At 57.6% G+C, this 27,740-nt stretch overlaps 1 protein-coding gene across 7 annotated transcripts; it reads right to left on the bottom strand.

Moving 5' to 3' along the window:
• Window positions 1-273: 273 nt before the first annotated feature.
• On the bottom strand, window positions 274-27,449 carry CAMKK1 (calcium/calmodulin dependent protein kinase kinase 1). Of its 7 annotated transcripts, none has more exons than XR_004972958.1 (17): window positions 27,313-27,449; window positions 19,061-19,462; window positions 18,168-18,215; window positions 17,440-17,493; window positions 17,006-17,057; window positions 16,579-16,712; window positions 16,222-16,258; window positions 15,387-15,408; window positions 13,889-13,977; window positions 10,466-10,665; window positions 8,193-8,246; window positions 7,409-7,482; window positions 5,843-5,930; window positions 5,555-5,683; window positions 4,853-4,956; window positions 2,395-2,678; window positions 274-2,297 (listed from the first exon to the last, which is right to left on the bottom strand). XR_004972958.1 is itself a non-coding variant. In XM_036341301.1 (16 exons), the coding sequence occupies exons 2-16, from the start codon at window positions 19,418-19,420 to the stop codon at window positions 2,225-2,227; spliced, it is 1,518 nt and encodes a 505-aa protein (XP_036197194.1). In that variant the 5' UTR covers window positions 19,421-19,462; window positions 27,313-27,449; the 3' UTR covers window positions 274-2,224. The 7 variants fall into 7 exon arrangements, 5 of the variants coding, with proteins under 5 accessions (XP_036197194.1, XP_036197197.1, XP_036197196.1 ...); XR_004972957.1 differs by lacking the exon at window positions 2,395-2,678 and having other exon boundaries at window positions 274-1,486; window positions 1,957-2,297; XM_036341301.1 differs by lacking the exon at window positions 2,395-2,678.
• Window positions 27,450-27,740: the final 291 nt, after the last annotated feature.

The raw sequence follows: 27,740 nt of genomic DNA, 5'->3' as shown, positions 1-27,740 counted from the left end.
AGACAGCCCTGAGGACCAGACCCCGGCGTCCCTGGGCCCCTGTGAAACAGGCCGGGGGCCCCATGAGCAGCCCACTGGCTCCCCAACACCCTGTTGTTCCAAGCAGGAGCCACAGGACTTGCTCAGCAGCCTGAGCCAACCCTCCTCCCTCCCTCTCCTCCTTCCCCCCAGAGCCCCTCCCACCACGGTCCTGCTTAGACCTTCCCAGAAATGCAAGCACAGCCAGCTGGCGAGAAAACACACCCAGAAGCACAGAATATACACACAACGTGCTGTTGTTTTAACTCAAGAAAGGGCTTTTAATGTTTTTAACTCACTTCCTGAGAAGTTAATTTTTAAAACACTCTTATGGAGTTTATTCATCACTTGTGCTACGTTTGAAAACGATGCCAACCCAAACCCACGGCGGCGGGGTCAGCGCGCCATCCAGGCTGTGACCTGGCCAACGAAGCCAGGCTCACCTTGGAGCTCTGCGAGGGCAAGTCCGATGGACGTCGCCCCCTTGAGGCCCCACCCGCCAGGCCCCAGCGCAGAGATGCTCAACAAAAGCTGGCGGGTCGGTGACCGGCCTCCCACGAACTCTATGACAGTGTTCTTAAAAACAGTGCCGAACTGTTTCCTAAGCCCTGGTTACAATGGCTTAGCGGAGAGGAGCCAGGGAGAAACGTGGACCCAATGATGACGGGCCACGTGCTGCTCACAGTCTTAAATAGACATAGAAACTATATTACAGATGCATGTGCCAGTGCAAGACATGCGAGTGTGCTGTGCAGCGGATGGGCACGCACATGCGTGTGTGGGGAGGCGCGACGGACACCCACAGGCACGGAGATGCGCAGGGGGGACCCTCCTCCGGCCCGGCCTCCCTCCCTTCTCGGCACAAGTCCTCTTGTGAGATGAGGCCCATGCCCGCCACTGTACCCGCTTGTTTGGCCCACATTTTCAGGGGAGGTATCTGATGAGTCCTGCTTTGCTGTCCTTTGGAGGCCAATCTCTTGAGCATTTGGTCAGCGAACACCACGCCATCAGAGTCCCAGAGAGATGTCTGCCCCAGCCTGGCCGATCAACACACACAGTCCAGCCCTCCAGCTCGGGGCAGGCTGGATGGGGACTGGCCTGGGGCGAGGCAGTGGCGGAAGGCCTGCCGCTCCATGGCCGCCTGCCAGCATGCACGCCCCACCAAGGCCCCACTCTAGGGCGGCCTTCACCGTGGGCAGTTTGTCCTTCAGCGTAGGAATGTGAGGGCAGCTTCTGGGGCCAGAGGGGGAGGCCGGTGTAGGATTGGAGACTGGGTTCCAGTTACTTCAGCATCTGCAAGGCCACAGCCCTGTGAGTCCAGGGCTCTCAGGCCATGTCGGCCCCTAGTGCCTCTCCTGCCGCCATGGCTCTGAGGAGCCACAGAGGGAGTGATGCGGGCAGGGAAGACGTGGTGCTCCTGGCTCAGGTCTCTGCTGAGAGTTGAATTCAGCCCTTTCTCTGGCTAGTGCTGGGTGTGAAACACAATCCGGCAAGGTCAGTTCAGCTCACCTGGCTGCACGTAAGGGTGGGGTGCACTAGGAACCGCCCACAGCTTTGGAGAGGTCATGTGCTGTTCCCAAGCAGGTCTTTATAGCCCCTTGCCCCCATGTAAAAAACAAAAGTAAAAGACAACAGGACGAGAATCTGAATTCTCCAATACTGGCCCCTGCCCCAGTGAGGCCCTGGAACACCCATCAAAGACTCAGAGACTCCATACCAGTGTTCTCAGCAGACTCAAGCTCTGGCAGCGCCCCCCCAAGGTGGCAGGGTACACCCCTCCATGTGTGTGGCAGCTGAGCCCGGCCTGCCCAGCCCCGGCGGGAGGTCTCTGCAGTGGTGGTAAGCCAGGCCTCCTCCTGCCATCATGGTTTCTTGCCTCCTGCCCCTGGGCCTTGCCGACGAGCCATGTGGGGTTCCTAAGGCACCGAGCGTACCTACCTTCCCCACAATGTGGGTTCCACGGGGAGAGCCAAGACGAGGAGAAAGGCTCGAGGGAGCCCTGCCCACCAAACCCCAGATGACACACATTCCAATCCTGTCTTGGACACGCGCAGAGGTCATGCAGCATGACGGGGGGAGGGGAGCCAGGAGAGGGTCCACAGTCCCCAGCCCCCTGCCCGCAGGGGCGGCTGTCGGCATGAGTGCAGGGGCCTTTGGAGGCGCAGGATGAGCGTGTTGCTGGGTGGCCCTGGGCGCATGCAGGGGCTCAGGACGCAGCCTCGTCTTCTTGGACACCAGGGAGCTCCGGGCTCTTGATGCCTTCACCACACCCGTCTTTCCTGTTCAGGGGAACCAAGGGGCAGAGGGACCTCAGGGCTCAGAACATACACTCAGAAAGGACACTCTCCCGCACACTCACAGGCATCCCAAGCTCACCTTCCTGCGTCGTGGCTCCTTGCTGGTCTCCCTACCCCAAATCTTGGCTTACAACACTCCATGGCTCCCTACTGCCCAGAGATGAAGTCTGGAGCCTCACACGATCTGACTTGGCTGACCTCCCTGCGCCCTCGCAGGCCTTCCACGTAGGCCCAGATCAGCCTCCACAGTCCTGAGCAGAGGGGCTTTGGTTTTACATTTTCTTCGTCTTGTGCAAGTAGAGTAACCCGTCGATCTTGGGATGATGTCACACGTTCAACAGCTTCCAGTATCTGATTCCCCCCCTAAGACCTTTCTTTTTAAAATGACCAATGAATGGGTTTTGATATCTTAAAAAAGGATCAATTCCATTTAACTTGACTGTAGAGCTTCAACTATCATCCCAAAGCATACAAACTAGAGTCAATCAAGGACAAATTTAAAACCTGCGTTTCAAAATTAAACTTGAGTCACAGAATTACAGAATTTTATTATAGCTGGAGAGTATCAGGCCCAGTACTTAATAAAGGGAACTGGCCTGTCTCCCCCTTAACATGGCTATAAAAGGACAACCATTCCCTTCCTCACTTGCAGTCCAGCCCTGGGCCAGGCATAGATTAGATGGGTACAGGATGTCTTTAGCCTGTGACTGGCCTGTCCCACCACTAGGGGGCGCGGAGTCACAGGCACTGAGCTAGGGTGACCAGATGTCCAGGTTTGCTGGCATGGCTTTGACTATGCATGTAGTCCTGGCATAGTTAGTAATAGCTTCCTCTTTCACTCTCAGAAGTGGCTGCATTGGATGCTAAGTATGTGATTCCCTGCACTAAGCCCAATGCCATCACCGAGGCCTGCAGACCTAGAGGAGCCAGAGAGGCCCCTGCCCAGGCCTGGCCAACTAACTGAGGAGACAAGGGAAGGGGAAGCTCAGTGACATCGAGGCCTCTCCCAGACGCCACCCCTCGCCCCTCACTGACCAGAAAGTTTGTCAAGAGGAGGAAAAGCGGTTGGTATATGGACATCCTTGAGGGTAAGCAGCCTCTGGCAGGGAGCAGACACCAGCTTGTCCATGATGAGGGGACCCGGCACTTCTAAAGGGCCCACTCATGAGAGGGCGGCCTCACGGAGCCCTTGTCTGGGCCCCTGGACAGCACAAGTGAACAGACTCCTTCCTGAGAGGCCGAGGTACCTGGACTGTGTCTGGCACCCTCTGGGGAGCACGCCTTCCCCACACAGCAGGCTGGAGACGCAGCTCCTCCTCCCTGCAGCTCCCTTCCCCAGAGGAAGGCACCCGCGTCCCAGGGCCAAATGCGGGTCCAGGACCCTCGCCTGGCTTTCTGTCTGCAGGCCTGTGTGCAAACTCCAGCAGACCTTGTTGGCCTCCCCAACTGACTTTTATTTTATTTTAGTGGGAGAAGGTGGACAAGCTGAAGACCAGGCTCTCGGAGGTTTGCAGAACTGCTTTTCTGACTTCTAGCAGGTGGTGACCGCACACGCCTGGTTCACAGTAGGGAGCCTTCAGCAAAGGAGGATTCCCCTTCCCTGGCCCGGGCAGCTGGCCTGTCCATGCTCACTTGCTGAACGAGCGTTTACAGGGCGCTGACCAGGCACAGGGCCTCCGCAATGGCTGGAGGTGGCATGGGCCACTCAGGAAAGCAGCCAGCACTGCCCCACACCGGGAAGTCGGCAGAAGCGCCCTCCCTCCACAGCCGAGCCACCCTTCTATGAGGAGCAGACATGAGGCCTTGCTGCAAACCCTACCATGGGCTGAGGAAAGAAGTGCAAACAGGCACCTCGGAGGCCCAGCTGAGTCTCCCCCTGAGGAGACAGAAGGAAGCTAGGTAGACAGGGACTGGGACCAGGGAGGGGGAAGCAGGACCGGGGAACCCAGCTAGGCGGAGTTACTAAGACAGCCCAGCTGGGCGGGAAGGAAAGGCACATACAGGAGACAGGTATAGATGTTAGGTAGACAGGTAAGACAGGCAGCTTGCATATAACCAATCACAAGAATATTGCTAAGGCAGAAGCCTTTGAAAGAACCAATCAGGAGCTAGCAAGCATGGATACAAAAGAGCGTATACTCCTCTCCCTCGTTCTCCAGCGTGCGAGGTTCCTGGCTCCAGTGCCATAAGCCACCTGGGACTCTACACATGGGACTAATGGACTTTAATTAGCTTGGATGCTGAACTACACCCAACTGCAACATGGAACGGAAGCTCTGGACACTGGCCGGCTTTTGGAACCCCAGCTGTACCTCTTCCAGGACTGGCTTCTCTCAATAAACGTTGCTTCCACTAACCCCTTCTGTCTGCGAATCCATTCTTCAGTTTTGTGAGACAACAAACTCAACTCAAATCCCACATTTTGGTTTCTGCTCAGCCTCACGGCCCAGTGACAGTGAGAGTGGGAGGATTTGCCCCCACCCCGCCCCACCCCACCCCAGGGGGTGCCCTGCAGGTCTCAGCCCACCGGTACTTACAGCAGTAAGTTTCCTGGGACAGACATGGAGCGCTCTTCCTTCCGTGCTTGGGGCTCAAACGGGTTCCCAAAGGAACGCTTTCTCAGCATAGACTTCACCAGGATCTAGGGAGGGCAGGTCCGTCAGCATGAGGAACACAGGCCCCCAAGCACCAGGCCCACTGGCAGCCTCTGCTCGGACTCCCTGGGGGGCAGCTGCTAGGTGGGCCGTGCTGAGTGGGCAGAGAAAGGAAGAGTATTCCAGCAGGGGGAAGGATGAGGGCACAGAGGACGACGGTTGAGGGTGAATTCCGGGAATTGGCAGGAACCCGGTGCAACTGGTGCCTGGGGGGCTCAGAGGCCAGAAGGAGGCCTTGAGGGGCCTGGGATGTCCAGCTGAAAGTGGGGCTTTATCCTGAGGGCATGGGAAATGCCTCCTAGCTGAGGCGGGAAGGATGGGGTGAGGAGTGCTTGTGCCGGACAGCGCAGAGGAAGCTGTGCAGCGGCCTGAGGGACATGCCAGGAGAGAGCGCTGCACCCTGGCTCTCCGACTCCGTCCCTCCTCCTGCCACAAGGACAGCTCCAGGAAAGCCAGCAGAACAGGGGCCTCTGGTAGCATCGGGGCTGGCCCACCAGGCGGCCTTCTAAACCCCCACAGGGCCCAGCAGAGAGCTAGTCTCAGGCGACGGCCACACCCTCCTCCCAGGACCCCTCACCCTCTTACCACTGTGGTCCAGCTGGGGATGAGCTTGACGGAGTTCTTCACCTCCTCCTCGGTCACCTCCACCACGCTGCAGTGCTCCTCCTCTGAGGGAAGGGGCTCCTCCCCGTTCCTGGTCACCCACGGGTGCAGCTGTGAAGTCGGGAGGACAGGGAGGGGTCAGACACCCAGTGAGCAAAGGCCCGTGGGCATGCCACCAACAACAGCCTTGAGGGAACCCAATGCCCACCAACCCACACGTCCCGGGGCAGGGCTCTCCACAGGAGAAACTGAGGCCTATGGTTCCCCCACCTTGATGTCTGGCACCCCAATTCTCCTTTCGGGATTCTTGTCTAGCATCTTCAGGATCAGGTCCTTGAGCTCCTCGCTGACCTTTGGCCTAAAGAGAGGAAGGAAGGAGATGAGGGGAGATGGTTGATGAGGATAATTTCCTTCCCACCTCTCCCTCCCCATCCTGCCTCAGGGGTTCCCTGATTAGCACCCCAGGGCAGAGACACACCCACCCCTCACTGCTCAGACAGCAGGGGGGCACCCCCAGGGATGCCCCCTGGAATAATGCGAAAAGAGTCACTTTATAGGACACCAGACGCTGCCACTCAGCGTCTTATCCTCTCCTCCACCTGGGAGGTGGCAGGAAAGATTCTCACGTGATAGAGGGGACCGAGGCCCAGAGAGGTGAGCGGGTTAGCACATGGCTGCCCAGCAGAGTGAGGGCAGGGAGGAGGGACTCAGGGGACAGGGGACCAGGACCATCAGCCCCACATCAGCCTGGACTGTCTCTGCCCAAACTCTGGGCTTCTTTGCTACCATTCTTGGGGAGCTCATCCCTACAAGCCTGCAGAGAGGGAACCCACTCTTGGGACTGCTGGCCCTGGTGCCCTCTGCTGTCCTAGGTTCTGAATCCTGGCTGGGAGAACGCTGGCCTGGCAGGGGTCCTGCAGGAGCAGAAGGCCAGGTGACTGGCCATGGCAGGGAAGGGCGGAATCCAGATGCCTAATGCTGCAGGGCAAGGAGGCTGTGTGGTGGCAGGGCCAGGGCGGGGCCTCTCCCCGTGGGCTCTGGGAAGCCTCGCAAATAGCTGAAGATATGGTAAGATTCATTGTGCTTTATCAGGGTCAACCTGGCCTGGCTGTGGTGGCTGCACTGGATGGAGGCTGACAGCAGGGAGACCCAGGCAGGCACCCAGGTGGCAATGCAGCCAAGAGATGATAAGAGGGGCACTTTAGAGGGCTTGGGGACCAGACAGGCAGTGGGCACGGGAGAGCAGAGGTCACTGAGGAAAACCCCTAGGTTGGCTTGTGACCTGCCTTGGGCACTTTGGGCAGAGGGCAGGAGGGCCCTGAAGACTGAGGAGCCTTGGTAGCCAACATCATTATCAGAAGAACCGTGGATGAGCGGGGCGGCCTCTCTACACAGTCCCTCTGGGCTCAGAGACCTCAGTCACAAAGGGAGGGAGAGGAGGGGCTGGCTTCCAATCCCAGGCCCACTGATAACTTTCCCCCAGGACTCCATTTTTCCATCTGTGAAACGGGGCAGCACATTAGCATCTGGAAACCCCTGCCCACCTGTGGGGAGGGGGGGTAGTGGTGCCCTGGCCCCCTGGAGGCCTTCTGGAAGGAGCAGTGTGAATGTGTGACATGGTCACCCTGCCCCACTCCCAGCCTCAGAGCTCTATCTGCACAGGGACCCATCCCACTCGATGTCTCAGAGGCCCTGAGCCAGTCCCCCCTCCATCTGCTCAGGACCCTCCCAAGAACAGCACCCCCCCAGGCGGGGGTGGGGCCTTCAAAGGGCAAAAGCTCTGCTAAAGGCCCGCCTCCCTGGGGTGGGCAGGAGCCCCTGTGGCGGACTACTCACTCCTCAGGAAACACCACGTCCTCATTCTTGATCTTCCTGTGCAGGGCCAGGATGTAGTCATCGATGAACGGGCACTGGGGTCAAGAAGCAGACGAAGGATGTAGGCCCAGAGCCTTAACGCGTGCTGGAGACCGGCCCCATCTCTCTGGGACCCCGTAGTCGGGAGGAACCTCGTCTAACTCGTTCAGGGCCTGGCACTCAGCAGGTGCTCAACGAACACTGACTGACCAAATCAGTCACTGAGGAAACGGTGAGGCTGGGTGTACCCACCGGTTACAGCTGCCGGCAGGGAGGCCTCCACTCCGAGGCCTGGGATCTGGGAACATGCTCACCGAGGCTCCCTCCTGCCCCTCAGTGCGGTCACTAGAGTGGGAGCACCTGGGGACAGGGATCTCGGCCAAGTCAGTGTCGGGTGTCCCCAAGGCCCAGCCTGACCCAGAGCAGGAGTCAAAACCGACTGGTTGAATGAATGACCGACTGAGTGAATGTGTGTACGTGAATGGCATCGAGGGACAGGACGCGGCGCACTCGGCTGGAGCGGGGGCGACTCCACCACCCATACCTGCCTTCGGGGTGGCTGCTGTCCCAGGACGCCTGCACATGAATCCCCTCCCAAGGGGATAAGAGAAAAACAGAAAAAGCCTCTTTTCCCTCGGTCTTCTCTGAGAGCAGTGGCCCCTTTCAAATGTCACGCCACTTTAGCACACAGAGGAAGGGCCTGCTCCTGTCAGCCACCCTGGTTCGGCTGGGCCCGGCCCATGGCGCCAGCCCACCCAGCACTCACCTTCCCATAGACAAAGCAGTACAGCGTGACCCCCGTGGCCCACACATCCAAGGCCTAGAAAGAAAACAGCTCCCATCAGTCCCCCCAGAATGAACCAACACCCCTTGCCTGCCAGTTCCAGTGGGCTGTGGGAGAGGGCGTGCAGGGCACCTCCTTCCTCAGTCATGTAGTCACTCAGCAAACATCCCCGGCCCTGGCTCCATGCCCGACTCTGTGCTGAGCCCTGGCCCTGCCCTTAAGGGATTCCAGGTTTCTTTGGAACAGGCCCAAACTAGATACATTTTCAACTCAACAGGTGCAAACCTCTTTTACCTCTAGGTCACATGCTGTACCCATCACACAGAAGCGGCAGGAAACGATGGTGTATCGAACTTACACGCGCTAAACCAGCTCATCACCCCTCGTCCTAGCGATCCACTGGAGAAGCCACCATATACCTTCTTTCGGACCCCAGAAACAGCCCTGCCCAGGCCGAGGGCTAGCCCCTAACTCTCCCCAGCTCCCCCACGCTCTGGTTCTAGCATGCGCTCTCAGTTTCCCCTTCTGGAACGCCACCTCCTCTCCTGGTATCTGCTTTATCTCGTACGGGAGCATATTCTCAAATCTCTACCTACATATTCTCACTACAGATGCCTCATCTGAATCCAATCCAGGAACACAAACAAACGCAAACTGACATCATTCTACAAAGTAACAGGCCTGTTCTCTTCAAAATGTCAAGGTCAGGGGAGAGAGAGAGAAGCCAAGCTCTTCCAGATGAAAGGACACCGGGGATGTGACAAGTGGATTAAGCAACGGGCTCTGGATCCGGCCCTGAACCAGAAGACAGGGCTCTGAGGACAGTATCGGGACAAGTGGTGAAATCTGAACAAGGCTGATTAGATAACAGCCTTTCATCAGTGATACATTCCCTAATTTTGATCATTGTACTGAGGTTATATAAGAGGATGTCCTTGTTTTTTGTGTGTGTTTTTTAAATTCGCTGAGGTTTTTAACAATAAAGGAGGAGGAGGTCTCCAACTTAACTCTCCAATGGTTCAGGAGAATGTCATACGCTTACCCATAAACACAGGGAGAGTGGTGAAAGGTATATAGGAAAAATGTCAGTAACTGGTGAATCTGGAGATATATATATGTATATATTTTTCTTATATTTTTTTCCGTAAATTTGGAATTATATCAAAATTGAAAATTAGCCCAGTTGGCATGGCTCAGTGGATTGAGCGTCCTCCCATGCCAAGAGGTTGCTGGTTCGATTCCCAGTCAGGGCACATGCCTGGTTGCAGACTCGATCCCCAGTGGGGGGCAAGCAGGAGGCAGCTGATGGATGTTCCCCTCTCCTCTCCCTCCCTCTCCCTTCCTCTCTAAAACAAATCAATAAAAACATATTTTTTAAAAATTAAAAAAGAATCTCTATCTACACCCGACTTCTCTCTTGAACTCCACACCCACACCCCACACAGGCATCCACAGGCCTCCTTGGCAGGATGGGGGGCTGGGGGGAAGCCAGCATTCCACAGGTGAGAACAGGCATGTGCGGGGGACACGGGACTGCAGCCCCTGCTCAGAAAGCTTTGCCCACTGCCTCTCGCTCAGGAGAAAACCTGAACGTCCAGGCCTCACACTGCCCGAGCCCCACGGTGCCCCAAGCCTGTGCCCCATGTTCTCTGGGCCCCACCTCCTCCTCAAATCCTCCCCATTCTTCAAAGCCTAGTTCAAACCCTGCCATCTCCAGAAGGGCAGAGAGCTGGGCTGTCTGGGCTCTGCCTGCTCCAGAGCCCCGTCCAGAACTCAGCACAGAGCAGCTGGCAGGGGCGCCTTGGGGACATTTTGCTGGAACATGAGAGGAGGCCAAAGCTGGGGCGTTTGTCAGACTCTAGGCCAGTGATGGCGAACCTTTTGAGCTCGGCGTGTCAGCATTTTGAAAAACCCTAATTTAACTCTGGTGCCGTGTCACATATAGAAATTTTTTGATATTTGCAACCATAGTAAAACAAAGACTTATATTTTTGATATTTATTTTATATATTTAAATGCCATTTAACAAAGAAAAATCAACCCAAAAAATGAGTTTGTGTGTCACCTCTGACACGCGTGTCATAGGTTCGCCATCACTGCTCTAGGCAGAGGTAATTATGAAGGAAGGGACTGCGTTTGGTGTTCACCCCCGAGATACAGGACCCTGGCATCTTCAGCTTGGAAATGAGGCCTCACTGCAAGCTACCTCACCCCTTGCTGCGGAACCCCAACCCGGCCCAGGCGCTGGGAGCCACCTTCCCACTGAAGCTCTGGCCGGTGTCGGAGATGGCCTCGGGGGCCATGAACGCCGGGGTGCCGGCCGTGCTGGACAGCTGGGCGTCGTTCCCCTCAAACTGGTTGCTGACGCCGAAGTCGGCGATCTTCACGTGCCCGTCGTCCCCCAGGAGCAGGTTGGATGGCTTGATGTCCCTGTGGACGATCTTCTGGCAGTGCACTGCGGAGAGAGGCAGCTGGAGCGCCGGCCGGGCCCGCGGCCCAGGCCGTGGCCCAAACCTGCCCCCCAGCCAGGGAAGCCTGTCTGAAGCCAGCTGAGAAGGCGCCCACACACTCTCCTCTGAGGGGGACCCCAGAAGAGGACTCCAGGGCCCTCTGCTCTGCTCTGCAGAGAAGGCACTGAGGCCGGGCCAGGCGGTCCAGACCCAGGACTGGACTCTTAGGGGCCTTGGGACTCCAAGTCCAGTGCTCTCTCCATGGCGATCAAGGCACCTGTTGCTGAGGGGGCAGGTCAGAGGAAGCTGGGGGAGGGGAGTGCACAGGCCATCCCTGGCTCTCCCAGAGATGACGTGGGTACAGTCTGCAGGCCCACAGCCTATCAGTCTTCCCCAGGCCCTTCCCCCACCCGGACGGACAGAGATGCTCCTGCTCCTTGGACTCGGGGTGGGACTGCAGGGCAGCCTGCAGAGGCACTGCCTGAGCGCTATGGACTCTGGGCTGAAGGAGATCCAGGGAAGGGGGCATCTCAGGCCTTGGGCCTGCAGGATGCACATGGCCGACCGGGTAAAGGTCAGCCTTCGCTAGCGGGCTGGGAACTCTTCCTGCTTCTCGGGCTCAGCACTGCTGGGAAGAGACAGGCAGCTCAGGCGGGGAGAAGGCACTGACCCCGCCCCAGGGCCATGCACTGTAGGCTCCCTCCTCAGCTAACACTTTCCCCTGGACAGACAGACCCAGGATGTTGGGAAGGAGGAAAGATGGAGAGGGGAACAGGGGAGGGGAGCGGAGGAGGGGAGGAAGGCTGGGGGCCAAGGGAACGAGTGAATGCGGGTTCTATAACAACAACACCAATGGTCCTGCAGTGATGGTACCAGATGAGCAGAGTGATGTGACACACACCTATCCGCCTCAGAGGCTGTGTATTTGACCATGGAAAGTGTCTCAAGTTCTTATCTCAAACCCTGGCTTCCTCCCTGAACGCCAGGCTCGCTGTCCACATGGATATCCAGTAAACAGCTCAATCTTTCTCAAGAAGACGTCTAATCCAGAACTCCACTTCTCTGTCGGGAACCCCACCACCGTCACCGCCAAACAAACAGAACAGAAAACCCCTGCTCCTCCTCCAGTCTTTTCCTTTCTGTTAACAGCATGTCGCCCTTTGTTCAGGTCTCTCTCTCTCTCAGACCCCACAGCCAACTCATCAGCAAGTCCCACGGACCCAACTCTAAGATCTACTCCAGATCCAGCTGCTCTCACAGCTGCATCACTGAATTTGCTCCATCTGTAAGCATCAGGATGGACGCTCCCGCCAGAGCCTTCCTGGGCTGCCTCAAGTCTGCCTTCGAGGGACCAGAATCGCGAGGCAGTCCTCCATTCGCCTGCCTGTCAGCCCCTGGTGCTCACCCATCCACCCAGGAAGCCCTTCACCTTCTTTAGCTGGGTACTGATGAGGCTTTGCCCAAAAGTCAGGTGGGATTAGCTTATTTTTGTTTGTTTGTTTGTTTTGGGGGGAGTTGTTGAGGGGAAAAGAGGGTGGGAGATAGATCCTCAACCAAGAAGTAAGTCCCAGGATAGGAAAGGGGTGGAGGCTAAGCTGGTGCACCCACCAATGATCACACCAGAGTAAAAATGCCCCCTGCCTATACCTCAAAGCCCTTGCTAGGGACTTTCGGCAAAGCCTTCCTCTCTCTGTGCCTCAGTTTCCCCACATGTACAAAGAGAATATTAATCTGGGGGCATCAGAGTAGCCCAAATGCGATAAAGACAGTCCTGGTTCCTGTCACCTCTGCTGGTCTCTCATCCTGTCCTCCCAGGGCAAGAATATGCTCCTGACAAACCAAGCTAAGATCTTAGAGAAAGGGGGCCCCACTCCTGCTCCCCAAACCAGGCCAGAAGCCCAGGTGCCTGGGGGCTCTCCCCAGGACTGGTGCTGGCCACCCCACCTCCTCCCTGTCTCCTCCCACTGCCACTGCCCTAATCCAGGACTCACCATCTGTCACTTGGCTGTGGAAATAGCCTCGTCCCTAACCAGCTGGCCGCCTCTCGCCCTTCAGCCAGCCACCCGGCAGCTGCTGGACAGAGCTTTCTAAGGTGTCACCCTATCATGCCTATCAGTCTTCCCCAGTCCCTTCCCCCACCCAGACGGACAGAGATGCTCCTCAAAGCCTCCGAGCTCACAACACGACAGCATGAAGTCAGGAACGTCCTCTGCGGAGGCATTCCCGGCCCTCATGCCTCAACCAGGCTGAACTTCTTCCCATTCTCCAAGAGTCCATGCCCACCCCCTCTGTGCCTCTGCCCACCCAGTTCTCTCTGCCTGCTGTATTTCTCCCACCATCCCGCCAGCCTGGCCAACGAACTCCTACTCATCCTTCAGGACCCTGGTCCCAAGTGGCATCCTCCAGGAAGCCTCCCTCGGCCCTCAGTGCTCTGACAGCCCCGTGCCTCCCCAGCTCTGCAGGCACTGCACTGTGTCATCTGCCTGCTTGGATTCCTGTCCCTCCTACTGGGCATGAGATCCTTGTCAACTCCCTGCCCCCAGCTATCACTCATTAGGTACTCATAAGTGAGTGAATAAGTAGGAATAAAAGGACCTGGAGATAGAGGCTAAGATAACATCCTCCCTCCTGAGCTCTTGTCCCTTAGGGCCCCTCACAGTGAACCCCCACTGCCACCACCCACAGGCTCCATGACAGCACAGGCTCGGAGCGGCTGGACGTGCATCTCTTCCTTCCCAGCCCTCTTGAGGCCCTGCAGAGAGGCTGAGCGTGGCTAAGAGCTCAGCAGGGGAGAGAGCCAGACAGAACACCCAAGGCACAGAGTCACTTGATGATGAACAGGCACCAGGAAGGACCCCATTCCCCTACCAGCGGTCAGCAAACTGCGGCCCCTTGAGTGTGGCTCTTCCACAAAATACCACGTGCGGGCGTGCACGTACAGTGCGACTGAAACCTCGTGGCCACATTCAAGGGGCCAAAGAGCCGCATGTGGCTCGCGAGCCGCAGTTTGCCAACCACTGCCCTAGCCTTTTAGAGGTTTAGGCCTCGCCCCCAGGTCCATGGCCCCACCCCCAACTGAAGCTGATTGGCAGATCAGCACTGACTGACAACACAGGCTCAGAGTCTTCTCAGCCTGGGCTCTGCCCCCTCCGGTGTCTTCCACCCCTGTCCCCTGTCCCCATCCCCAGTCCCCAGTCCTAGGCGGGAGGCAGGCGGCCCCTCACTCACAGTACTCAAGGCCCAGGATGATGTCCCTCAGGTAGAGGCGAGCTTGCTCCTCCGGGAAGGGCTTGTCGCAGGGCACCTCCATGACCGGCCTGTGGAGGGAGGCGCGAGGGGTGTTCAGCTGAAGCAGGTTGAGTAGAGGCAGACAGCAGGGGAAGGGGAACGGGCGGGGACCTTCAGGCCACTTGAGACCTCCCAGGAGCCCTCTATCCTCAAATGGGTCCCCAGAACCTAAGATATTAGCTTTTTCCTCCCATATGTGATACAAATAGACACAAATATCCCTTCAGATCACTGTCATTTCAAATTAGCTTTATCTTAATTTCTGATGGGCGATAATCCTTCTTCTAAGTACTTTATTACCTATAATCAGACAGTTGTAAAGATGCCACATAGAGCCATCTTTTTCACACTGCAGGTCCAGACCCAATATAGAGCCACGAAATCAATTTAGTGGGTGACTACCCCAAGCTGAACCCTGACACTGCTGTTTTCCTAATCAAGTAGAATATATCCTGTGTAATACGGACATGCGCTGTTTTGTAAAACTTTGGTTTCAGTGAGATGCAAATGGCAATGTGAGCCATGCTGCTCCCTTTGAATGGAGGCCAAAAACATTTGCAAGGCCCTGAGCGAGCAGCTCAGTTGGTTAGCGTGTCGTCCGGATACACCAAGGTTGCAGGTTTGATCCCCGGGCAGGGCACATACGAAAATCAACCAATGAATGCATAAATAAGTGGAACAACAAATCGATGTCTCTCTCTCAAATCAGTAAATTACAAAACACACACATTTGAAAGCCCCCGAGTCTGAAAGGGACACCGCGGCCTGTCTCCTCCCCAATTGGTCTTTAGGAGCCCCCCAGCAGAGAGACAGGTTATAGCCTGGATTCAAGGACTCAGCAATTAGGGCTTCCAGTCCGCCCAGGCCCATGGCCCTGTTCCGTGTCTGCTGCTTTGCAAACATCCTGAGACGGCCAAAGAAGGCAGACGTGAGTTAGATCCCTGGGTTTCGTCAGTGACTTGCTGTGTGGTGCTGGGCAAGCCACTTACCCGCTCTGAACCTCAGCTTCCCCTCTTGTAAACGGGAGTGAATGGAGTCCCACCCACCCAACTCACAAACTTAACAAGCCGCAGGAACGGTTTGCAATTTGAATACGGGTAAGAGAGGTAAGAGTTGAGTCCCTGCTCTACACTTTTGCTTGAGAAACACTCCGTTCTACTCCTCTTCCATCAAAATCTTCTTTCCAGTTCCTCCAGGCCTGGTTCAAAACCCACCCCTCTTCCAGAGGCCTCCCTGACTACACTACTCCGGCCTCACTGACCTCTTTCAAAGGATTGTCCTCTTGGTCTCTCATCCCCGCCCCCAGCTCAGAGCTTCCCAAAGCAGGGCCTGGGCCTCTGCCTTCTCCCAGAGCAGCTGACCCTAGGACTAGGGACACAGGAAGGGAAAGGAAGGCCTGGGTGAGCCTTGACCTGCCTGATCGGAATGGGGAACTCACCCCTTTCTCAGGAGGTCAAACACTGAAAGAAAAGAAAAGAAAAGAAGGTAAGGTGCAGCCAGGCTGGCAGAGCAGGTGATGCCAAGGCCCCTCCCTGCTCTGGAGGGTGAAGGAGGGGGCAGGCAACCAGGCATCCTTGAGGGAGGGACAGGACAGGGGTCCCACGGTATCAGAGGAGGTAAATGGGTAAGAGTGGGGTCTACTATGGACCTGCCTCATCTGATACAGCGCGGACCCCTTTCATGGGGCAAGGGTGGGGTAACTGAGGCCCAGAAGGGGCAGAAATTTTCCTAAAGGTCATAACAGATAGGCAGGTAGGAGAGGGAGTGGAGCCTAAGCCTTGGCCTCTCATTTGTAAGCCAGTGTTCATTCCTTCTGCCCCTTTTCCTGTGGCCTCCAGAGCCCAACCATGAATCAGGCACCGGGAATTTAATTTAAGAACAACATTAGCATTCACAGTGAGTATGTCCTCTCCCATGTAATGACTCATTCACTCCTCACATCAACCCCATGTGGCAGATACCATTATTACCCCCATTTTACAGGTGAGGAAACTGAGGCACAGAGCTATCAGACAGGGTCTGGGAACCCACATCAGGGAGCCTGCTTCTTGTGTCTACTCGGCCCATTCTCTCTCTGATCAGCAGAGTGGGCACTTGGAAATATCTGTTGGACTCTAACTGGATATTCTGAGCCTGCTTCAGCAGGGCTGGGCAAGGGGACCCAGGGCCAGAGAGTGTGTTTCCTCCCTGGCCCCCTGAAGGCCATTGTATCCCCGAGGAGCCCTTGGACCGACCCCAGGTAAGCTGCTTGGAGAATGAGTTGGGTCACTCACCCAAATAGAGATTGTCCTCAGCTGGGTCATCCAGGACCTGGTCAGAGGGAGCAGACATGGGGGTAGGGCTTGAGGAGGCCTGGGGTGGAAGTGCCAAGCTTCCTTGTCCCCCCAGCCCCAGGGCCCCCGGTATACCGACAGATGAGGCCTCAGGAACCACCGGCGCTCACCCTCAGGGAGACGTCGAGAACACCCCAGACCAGCCTGAACTGACCCCTGAAGCCTCCCTGCGTCCCTGTCCCAAGTCTGGCTGTGTCCCTGGAGGCCTTGGCCACACGTGTCTCTCGGCAGGACCCCTGGGTCTGTGCTCTCCACGACCCGGGCACAGGTACCCGCCCGCTCACCACCGCCTCCTACCTCGATCAGCTTCACCACATTCACGTGGTCCAGCTTCTTCAGGATGGCGATCTCCTGGTACACCCGGTCCAGGGGCAGCAGCTGCTTGGCTGGTCCTCCCTGGGCAGCCTGGGACCCTCTCGGGGGAGGGCGACCTGTGGCCAGGAAGAGGAGACAAGCCCGTTGCAGGAGTTTGGGCCCCCCTGTCGCCTCACAACCAGCCTCAAGCAAAAACTTGCAAGACCATGGTCTTGTCGCCCACCCGCCAAGCATATGCCCACCACCAGACCTTTGCTCATGCTGTCCCTCCTCCACTCCCAGTCCTACCAAAAACTAGCTAGGGGGCTGAGGTCTCCTTCTCCTCTGTCTCCCCCACTGCCCCCCTGCGCACCCCCCAACTCACGCCCCAGCTAGGGGCCCCCAAGCACAGGGCCCAATAGATACATACGTGGAAAGCCATACTGCTTCAGTAACTTCTTTTTGGAAAGGACTTTCATTGCCTAAGGAGGGAGGGGCAGGCATGTCACTTGTGTGCGGCCACCAGGGGGCAGTACAGGCCGGTCACAGGTGGCACCTGCCATGCCACTAAGGGTGTGGCTGGGAGTAGTTAAGCTGGGTGAGGAGGTGGCCACATCTGAGTCTAGTAGGCCTTACCCCTCTTCTCCAAAGTGCCTTTCTGGAGCTCTGCCCTCAGAGGTATCAGCCTCTGATTGCGTATTACCAGGGTCAAGAAGGTCACTTCCTTTGCATACCCCTAGGGACAGGGAGTTCCCTCCCTTCAGAGACAGGGTCGGCCTCTGTCTTCCCAGCACAGCATCTGCCCACCCCCCAGGTTTCCAGGGCCGGGCTTGGGCAACACCTCCCTCCTATCCCTGGACTCACATAGTGCCTGTCTTCACTTTCATTGTAGGCCAGCCTCACCACGCCGTAGGCACCCTGCGAACAGGCACAGGTCAGCCCCGCCCAGGCAGACACCCTCCCCCAGGGCTGGTTCAGGCCAAGGGGAGCCTGAACAGCTCTGGCCCCCTCCTCCTGCATCCCATCTCCACTCCCACCACCCATGGGCTTAAATTTCAGGCCTGCCTTGGTAACTGCCCCTGCCTGGCTCAGTGCAGCTCCATGCCTCCCCCTGTCCCTCCTAGTCTTCCATCAAAACGCTGGGGAGCCCTGGCCAGTGTGGCTCAGTGGGTTGAGCATCATCTCATGTTCCGAGAGGTCGCCAGTTTGATTCCCGATCAGGGCATATGCCCAGGTTATGGGCTCAATCCCGGGGGGCGGGAGGGGGGGCGGGGAGGTGGGCATGCAGGAGGCAGCCAATCAATGTTTTTTTCTCTCTCTCCCTCTCTTTCTAAAAAAATCAATAAAAACATATTTTAAAAAAACCCCACAACTCTGGGGAGACAGGAATCAGGACTCATCTCCCATTAGCCCCACCCACACCAGTCATTTCCTACAGGAGACAAAATTTTCCTCACTCCCAGGCCTGGGCCTTCCTGTCTCTGCCTCACATTCCCAGAGGAGAAGGGGCTGCACCAAGCAGAGCATCCTGACAGCCTGCCTTCAAAATCCCAAACTAAATTCCCGCTGCTCCTGGCCAGCCCCAGTCCTACCTTGCCAATCTCACTCTGCAGCTTGTACTGGTTCAACTGCACACAGTCCTGGCGGGGAGAGGAAGCATCAGGTAAAGCTTGATCCAGAGGCAGCATTGTTCTCACCTCAGGATCCTGTTCAGGGATCAATCCGGGCCCCAGACCCCTTACTCCCAGACCCCAGGGTGTTTCAGCAACCTTTCAAGTTGGGGTGAGGGAAACTTGGTGGTGATAAGACCACCAAGAGTGACAAGAAGCTTCATGAATGGGGAGCATGGCTAAGGAAAAATGCACTAATTCCTGCCTGGAAGCTGAGGTCTGGGAGACCCAAGTCTGTAAGAAGGCCATGAGCAAGCATTTCCAGAGGCGCTGGATATGAGGTCTAGATTGCACGAACAAGGATGAGAAGAGGGACGAGAGACCGGAGCCCTCGCTCAGGCATAAAAGGCTCAGCCTCTGAAGGCTATAGATTGCTCCGTACTCAGGTTCACATTCAGACCTAAGCGGCAAGGACAGAGCCAGGGGAGCCCGGAGGCTGGCAGCATGCTGGCAGCTTATGAGTCAGAGTAGACTGGAGGAGGCAGGATTCGAGGTGGGGTTCAAGCTGGGGAAGTCTTGGGGTGGGAGGACACTGTGTCTGGCCTCAAATCTCTAAGAGGACTTCTTGGGGGACAAGGGCAGGTTTACTTCCAAAGTCTGGACTGGGTGGTGTTGGGAATGGTGGGATGTATAGGATGCAGAGGTCGGGTCAGGTGGAGCTTCCCTGGGTGGGAAGAGGCCTTATTGTGAGGTAGTGAGCTCCCCAACTCTGAGAGTATGCAAACCAAAAGCTACAACAGGGATAGGAATAGAAAGGGTCTTCACTGAGGACTACTGAGAAGCTCATGGGCACCCCCTAGCTCTGCCCCACCAACCTCTGCATCTGAGATGGCCACGCGGTGGGACTCGATGGTGGGCCTCCGCCAGGCCCGGGGAGAGATGTGGCTGGCAGGCCCCGTGGTGTAAGGCCCAGCCTGGGCCTCCAGGCAGCTTCCTGCTGGCCGCTCCTGCAGGGACAGCTTCCTGGTGGAGAGGCTGGGTCGGGGTAGGGGGAGTCCTGAAGCACTTCCGGGGATCATGGAGGCAGCTCTGGCCCGTGGTGGGGGTTCCACGCCGTTCCTGGCAGGCCCCGGGCCACCATCTGCCTCCTCCAAGCGGGCCACATCGATGGCTGCCACTCGCTCCACCAGCTCTGCCCGGGGATCCTGGCAGCAGACCGCTGGGCCCCCCTCCATTGCCACGGTCAAGGGGGTCCTCCGTGCAGCCTTATTGGGAACCTGAGAAATGAGGGCAGAAAAAGCTTCAATTCTGGCCATGGAGCAAGGAGGTCAGATTTCTAGGCCCTTCTCCCATTATGGCCACAACCCTATGAGTCCCACCCTCCATGCCTCTGTCCTGCCCATTCCCTCTGCCTGGGTTGCCAGTAGCCAATCTTGGACCCGTCCCTACTAACTGGAGGATTTCCAGGAACTCATCTGGCTCTGCTGCACACCAGCCCTCTAGGCCTCAGTATTCCCATCTGTAAAACAGGCACATTCATGTCTGCCTTGCTGGCTACACAGGGAAGTAGGGAGAATCTGATGATCTGGAGTCAGAACAGACAGACACGGGCAGAACACGGGAGGCCCAGGAGCGTTGGGAGAAACAGAGTACAGGGTCAGCTGAGGCCGGCATCCAGCAGACAGCCCAGTGACTCACCAGCCTCACCCCTCGACAGTAGACAGTGGAGCATTCCAGAGCTGCTGCCTGGAAGCTGAGCTGGGCGCTGGTAATGCAGAGGCCTCCCTGGTGCTCCAGGCCCATGCACCTCCTGCACCTCCTCCTCCGGGGAGGCCTCTTTGATATTCCAGCCCCTCGCTCCCACCCCTCTCACTGCTTCCAGGAAGACTTCCCCGGGGCTCCGGCCTCTCTCCTTTCCTGCAGGGAGGCCTCTCCAGGGCCACAGGGCAAGTCTCCCATTACTCCCGTCTCTGGCCCAGCAGAGCCTGCAGCCCAGGACAGGGTCCATCAGGGCAGGGGCTGCTGTCTGGGGGCTGTCCAGAGACTTCTTATTTTTCCAGTGTATTTGTGTGGCCACAGTGTATGCCACATCTGTTAAGGCTGAGATGCTCCCCCCCGGCCTGGCCTCACACCCTCCCTGCCCCTACTGCAGTCTGAGCCCCAACCCAGGCCAGAGGCCAAGAACTTGAACCCCGAATCTACCTCCAACCTCCAGCCCTAGCCCTTACCCTTGCCCACAGTCCTGGGCTGAAGCTGGACCCCAAGCTGAATGCCGACACTCAGGCTGGGGCTCCATTTCCTCCTCGGGCCAAGCACTGGCCCCACCCCAGCTCAATGCCCCACCCCCTTCCTGGGCCAAACTAGGCATCTTCTCAAGAAAAGGAAGTGAGTGACCCCTGACCCTCTGCCCTTCCTTTCTGGTGGTAACTTCCTCTGACCCAGTAGAGCAACTGGAGAACACGGTCTGTTTCACCCCCTCATTCCGTCACCTTGCTTTGACAGCTGTCAAGGAGGCAGGGCTCACTGGAGTCCTCTGGCCACAGAGGAGCCCGGGGTGGCTTCCAGTCCCACCAGCCAAGCTCCTGTGGGGCCGTGGGCAGGCTCCTTCCTGACTCAGAGCCTCAGTCTCCCCATCTGTACGAGGGATGCAAGACCTTCCCTCCCCAGATTCCCTAGGGCCATAGCAAGGCTTGGAAAAGGATCGTGGGTGAGGGGGCATTCCAGGCCCCTGTGCCTGGCACCCAGTGTTGGATGAGTGGAAGCCTGGAAGTGGTGGAGCTGCTGTTGACATGCAGAAAGGAAGGGGGAAGGGAATCCAGACTGGTAACAGGCAAAGAGAGGAGGCTGCACCTGGAAGAGTGAGAGTGTGTGTGCGTGTGTGGAGGGGGTGGGGGGCGGGTGGCGTTGGTGGGGCTAGAGGCCCAGGTTTCCCTGGAGGAGATGAGAAAGGAGAAGAGCTGGCGCATCAGAGAGGCTCCCTGGAAGAGCTGAGAAGGAACAAGTGAGTAGGTTGGAACACGAGAGGCCTTCCTGGAGGAAGTGAAAGGGGGCAGTGAATGGGGTTAAAGTACCAGGGAGGCTTTGGGAACCAGGCCCCTTGCAGGAGGGAAGAAGCCAAAGTTGAAGGGAGCCCTCCAAGCCGGGCCCACCCATGACCCTCCTTCCGGTTGGTGGCCCACCCTGGAGCCTGCTGCCTGTCCCCCTCACCTTACAGGCCCCTTTTCTCCCACCAGAATATAAACTCCGTACATTAAGGCTCTTGTCTGCCTTGTCTCCATAAAATCATCAGTGTCTGCAGCAGTGCCTGGCACAGAGTAGGAGCTTGGTAAGTATTTGTTGAATGAATGAATGGTTGCCATAGTGATCATTACAGCCCTATCCCCATTAGACCGATGGGAAAACAGCCTCAGAGAAGGGACCCCAACAAGCCTAAGGCCCCAGCCCAGTAGAGAATGAATCAGCGCCCTCTGGACCAGGGCAGGCACCACGGGACAGTGCCCCCACCCACAGAGGGTAAAGGTGGCCCTAGCCCATAACATTTGCATGATTTTCCTGAGGAAGGCTGTTACCAGAGCCCATCCTGCTTTATTTCCCTTTCCCTTTTCTCAGAGGGGGAAAGAGGCCCAGCCAAGGGCAGGGATGGCCCTGGGGTCACACAGCAAGTCAGGGCAGAGCCTTTTTGCTTCTTACAGAGCCTGGGGCCTGGACCTGGTTTAGGCTCTGCACCTTCCTGGCCGCAAGCCCACAGGCAGGTGACTGCACCGTGCGCCTGGGTTTTCCTCGCCTGCAGAATGGGGGGACTGGCCTCTCGGCTCCCGGAGCCGGTGGTGGTGAGGAGTAAAGGAGTGAACGCCCATGCCGGGCTCAGAACTGGGCCTGCCAGGAAGGAAGCCCCGTAAAAGTGAGTTGTTGTGCTGCTGCTGCTGTTGTGATTGCCTGGCACACGCTGTCGCCCAGATGGATGCGCGGGCGGCACAAGGCGGCTGTGAGGGCTGACGTCAGGCCCTCCACCCTCCCTCCCGCCTGGATCCAATTCAGGTGACTAAGCACGTCTGTGCAGGAGGAGGCCCGGGAGGCCCCAGGCTCCTGCCTCGTGTCCAGGCGACAGGGCCTGGCGCCCCAGACTGTGCATGTGAGGGCATGTGTCCACACGCGAGACAATGTGTACAAGCAGAGCTGTGGGCCTGGGGTGACAGCATGTGTCTGTGTGTCTGTGGGGGTGGGGGGGCCCACATAGGCACACATCTGCGTGGAGACAGAAATCTATCAGTGCGGTCCACATGGGTGTGTAAGTGTGATCACGTGCACTGTGGGGCCGTGGGAACCTGAACACCGGTCAAGTTTGAACTTCCCACACCGTCACCTGTTCACCATCCTGAGGCTGCCTGCGGGGCTGGGCTGTGGGTCTTGGGCAGGCCCCAGGTCTCTCTGGGGCTCCCCTAAGGGATCTCTCCAGGCCTACCCCAACCTTAGGCCCTCATAGATGCTCTGTAGCAACTGATTCAGCAGATAACTAGGGACCACATGGGCAAAGAGGCAGACAGAGTGTCTGGGAGCCAGGCCCAGGTCAGAGCAAGGACTCCTCTGGGCAGGCAGGGCCTCCCAGGTCCAGCTCAGGCCTGCAGCTGAGAATGGTCAGACGATGGCCTTCACGCACTGGGAAAAGCTACCCCAATGCTGTCCTCACAGGCTGGGGCTGTGCTGTCCTAAACAAGCCATTGAGTGTGTGAGAGCCTCAGTTTCCTCATATGCGAATCGGATGGGTGGCTACCATCCTGCCAACGCCCAGAGCTATAGAAGGAAGTGGACAAGGCTGGAAAACGAAGCCGTTTGTGCCCGGGCAATGTGGGACTGGGATGTGTTGTCAGGAAGCCACCAAGCAAGAGCCTGGATGTACATAGTAGGACCCCTTATCTGTCCCCTGGCTCTGGGAAGGCCTGGCCCAGTGCCCGGAAACGCCCCCCCATCCCCCAGGTGCCTGGCTATTCCCAAGGGATGCAGACTCCGGCTCCAGATCCTGCTTGGCCAAACCTTCTCCCTAGGATGAGTCCCATCCACCGGGCCCCTGAGAGAAGGCCGGGAGCAGGACAGAGCAGGCAGCTCCTGCCCTCGTCACAGCTGGTTAAGCAGCGCCGGCTGGGCTGACTTCAGGAACAGTTCGGCCTCGGTCTGCGTCCTGGAAGGCTGTGTAGACGCCAGGGCCAGGCTGAGCAGGGACCAGCTACGATCCAGACAGAGAGCCCAGGGCCTTGGCTGGCAGAGGACCAGCCGAAGGGAAAGTTGTGAGGAGGCGGTCTCGCCGCCCGGGCCAGACACAGAAGGTGGCCCTGACATCAGAGAGGCTCCTGTGTTTATGCTCCTGACAAGTGTTTGGATGGCCCAGGCAACGGGTGCCCTTGGCGGCTCCCGTTCCCCGCCTCTGCCTGGGATGACTCATTCCCCTCGAGGGAGGCCCGGGCGTCATCTGCTGCCAAGTCATGCTTGAGGATGCCTGCTTCGAGGACACCCCCTTCCACCATCCCCGGGGATGGAGGCCCCAAGCACCAAGGTGGGCTCTGCCCGATTCTGCACAGCAACCCTCAGCGCAAACTCAGTGCACTGGGCTGATGGTGTCCAGACCTCACCCTTTACCAGGGCACCTCCTCCTCTGCAAACCAGGTCTGCGCCTCCAGTCCAGCTCTTCCCACCCAGCTGTCTCCTCCCCTCCATGTTCCTGGGCGGCTCCGACTCAGCAGGGCCCTGATTTAACTCAGCATGTCCCCCAAGTCTGCCCTTTCTCCTCTGTTCCCATCGCAGTGATGGCACCACCACCCTCCTAGTTCTCCCAGGCCAGGACCCCAGGAGCCCTCCTCATCACCCATCCCCTTCCTTCCACCCAGCCTTGCTCCCCTCATCCCCATTTACTCTCCACTCTGGCCGCACCACACCACTCACGGCTTCCTGAACGGCAGACTGGCCGCTGCTGCCAGGCCTTTGAACTAGCTGTGCCTTCTGCCGGGAGCACACCCCCCGCTCCTTTGTTGCCGGAGGACAACTCGGACATCTCCTCTGGGAGTCCTCCCTCCCGGATCTCCCCACTGCGGGGGGAGATCACCAAATTGATTCTCTCTAAAAGCCCAGACTCAGCCTCCACTCTTTTCCAACTGCTTCGGGGACACAGGTCTCCCCACTCTAGGCTCACATCCGGACCGAACCCCATCCCATCCTCCACACCAATGACTAGAGGGAACATCTCTATTATGCAAATACTAGTGGCCCGGTACACAAATTCGTTCACATTGAAGGGAAATTAATTAGAAGAAATATCTTAATATCGCTATTTGCCCTTTATAATAAAGTGTCAACCAAATTCACGACTGACAATGACAGATCGAAACACACGCATGCGATTGGTGCCAGCAAGAGCTTTATATGTATCGCACATGCGCAAGTCAACTTAGCCTTTTACAGCAGCGGTTCTCAACCTGTGGGTCGCAACCCCTTAGGCGGTCGAACGACCCTTTCACAGGGGTCGCCTAAGACCATCCTGCATATCAGATATTTACATTACAATTCATAACAGTAGCAACGAAAATAACTTTATGGTTGGGTCACAACATGAGGAACTATATTTAAAGGGCCAGAAGGTTGAGAACCACTGTTTTATAGATATAGAATAAACTTGCTTAATTAGACCTGCTTTCTGATTTAGCTAAACTTTTTCCAGCCCAGCAAAGCACCCCAACTTCTCTTTCAGGTAATTGTCAGCAACACAGCAGTAAATATCAACATGAAGCAAGATTATTGTTGTAGATCATGCAGGGAGAACAAAGGGTAAAATATTTAACTGCAGCAGTGTTTGACTATATTCTGCGCAGTGAGAAAACCTGAAGTCATTTTCAAGGTCCACCATTTCTTACTTCTTTTCAGTCGGGTCAAGTTTCTAAGCTTTCTAAATCTCCGTTTTCCGGCAAATGAAAATAGGATTCCATCGAGTCTCCTATCTACCTACTCTAGGACTTGTGTGAGGATCAAATGAGATGAGGCAGAGGAAAATACTTCACAGACATTTGGTTACGTGTAAAGGGTTTGCACCTGGTTATACAGCAAGTCGAGTTCCTGGGCTGAAGAACTGCAAGGAGGCTAGTCGTCGCTAGGGAGAGGAAGCCGGGCATTGCTACGTGGCATCATTACCCGGACAGAGGGAAGGACACTTAGCATATCAGCCTTTTATATAGATAGATGGTCACCGTTCTCCCAGACCAGGAACTTGGAATCTGGAGGACAGAAGGGCAGGAGACCTACCCTCAGACTTGGGGCTCAGAGGCTGGGGAGCAGCCGGGGACACAGACTCCTGGATACAAATCCAGAGCCATTCATTCATGCAACAAATACTCACCGAGCACCTGCTACACGTGCTGGGAAATAAAGCAGTGAGCCAACAAGATCAAGGCCCTGCTTTCATGCAGTTTAATGTCTACTGGGGGCAAGAAGAAGCAAACAAGAACGCCTGTAATTAACAGATGACATGTCAAGTACCTGCTATAGAGAAAAGCACAATGTGCAAGGGAAATCGAGTGAGGGGCTGGGGTGTGTGTGGTGAGGAAGGGCCTTTCTGATGCATTAACTGAGCAGAATCTGAAGTGAGGGATCAAGCAGTGTGGACATCTTGGAAGGGCATTTCAGGCAGAGGAACAGCAACTACACGGCCTGTGTTCTGTCTGAGGAACAGCAAGGCGGCCAATGTGGCTGCAGGGGGGTGTTCCCCAGGTGAGAGGGGCCTGACCACCATCCGAGTTACACCTGGGTGAGAAAGTCCTGCCATTCATGGTGCCTGGCCTCAGGAGGGCTTCCTGGAAGAGGTGGCGTTTAAGCTCTTTCATGAACACTGAGTAACGATTTCAGAGGGGGGTGAGGGTGGAAGTTCACATTGTCCATGACAGAGAGCCATTTCCTGGCTGGGGACTCAGGGACTGGCTTGCAGGAGGGGAAGTGGGGGACGACAGAAACCAGAAGGGCCTCAAAGGCCAGAGGAGGATTCTGGGCAGGGGAATGACTCAGTCCAGTGAGGTTCAAACTGATACCTCTGCCTGCTGTGGGATTGGGGGTGCGAGGTCAAGGAGGAGGTAGGTGTCACCAGAGTCTGTGGGCCTAGGACTGGGTCTGGCACACAGTGGGTGCACAGTCTGCATGTGCTGAATGAAGGAGTGCGGGCTGTGGGGGAAGCCGCTGCATTTTCCCTGGGATCCTCAAGGACACAAGCTGTGTGCTCCTCCCGTACTCCGTACTCCTCCGCCCACTCGGCAGATAGACAACCCCCTCTGCGCCCATCCAGGTGCAGTCCTGTGACCTGGGACATAACCTTCTCTACACACCCCTGTGCCCTCAAGACACACACGCCCTCTCCGGGAGAGGGGGATGCCAACGTCCCTGTAACCAGCCCTCACTCACCACTTATCCTTGTAATGCACCCCCCCCCCCACACACACAGAGGCACACTCGTGTCCACGTGACACACGCACACCCGCCTCCAAACACCACACACAGGTCCCCGCGCACGTGTGCGCCCTCCGAGCCACCAGTTCTGTGCCCCCAGAAGACGCAGCGCCCACGGGCACCGCCCTGCTCCATCCCCTTACACCGCGCCCTAGCCCAGGAGGACTGCGCAGCTAAGGCCACACGCCCCAACCGCCCCATTCAGCCCCCTTCCCCCTCCCCGTCCCCCAGCTCTCGAACGAAGAGTCAGGGGAGGGCCGTGTGGGAGGAGCGCTCCGCGCAGATCCACACGTGGGTGCATCCGTCCGGGCCCACCCCGCATAGACCCGGCCTCCCACCGGGAACTGGGGCGGCGGTGGGTGGTGCGCCGAGTGTGCACGCAGACCTGAGCCGGGAAGAGGACGCAGATGGCGGGGCGCCCGCGTAGATGCGGTCCCGCTGCCGGCGCAACAGAAGCAGGTTCTGGGAGACACTGCGTAGCCCCGACCGGCCCCGCAGATATAAGGGGGAGGACCCCGCAGGGTAGAGGTCCCGGCTGCCCTCCTAGACTCGGCCTCGCAGACCCCCCTCTCCCGTGCAGGCTCCCAGCAGACGTTCGGGCGTTCGACCCCTCCCGCTCCCGGATCCAGGTCCCCTGCCGGCAGACTCCTACCTCGGCGCCCGGCAACAGTCTCCGCGGCCTGGGGGGAGGCCAGGCTCGCTCCCGCGGCGCGCGCCCCACCCTGCCCGCCACGCCGGGGCCCGAGATCGCCCAGCTCAGACCGCCGGCGCCGCGGCTCCAGGCAGCGTTCGCTACCCCGCCCACCGCCGCACCGGGCCCGCGCTCATTGGTCAGACCGCGCGGCCTCCCCGGCGCCGCCCAATCAGAGCCCGGGATTCCCGCCCTGCTCCTGAAGGGGCGGGGCCTCGGCGCGCCGGCGGCTCCCGGGGGGCCTTCCCCCCTGCAGCGGAGCCGAGCCTTCGACGTCCCGGCGCCCCGAAGCAGTCTGGCCGGAGTACCCCGAGTTCTTCCAGACCGCGGCCTGGGCTTCCCATAGGGTACCGGTGCTTCCCCCAGAAAACCCTTTGTCCCCTGCAGTT

This window comes from Myotis myotis, unplaced genomic scaffold (genome assembly GCF_014108235.1).
Source record: "Myotis myotis isolate mMyoMyo1 unplaced genomic scaffold, mMyoMyo1.p scaffold_m19_p_17, whole genome shotgun sequence".
NCBI lineage: Eukaryota > Metazoa > Chordata > Mammalia > Chiroptera > Vespertilionidae > Myotis > Myotis myotis.
This window is presented reverse-complemented; position numbering and strand designations above follow the sequence as displayed.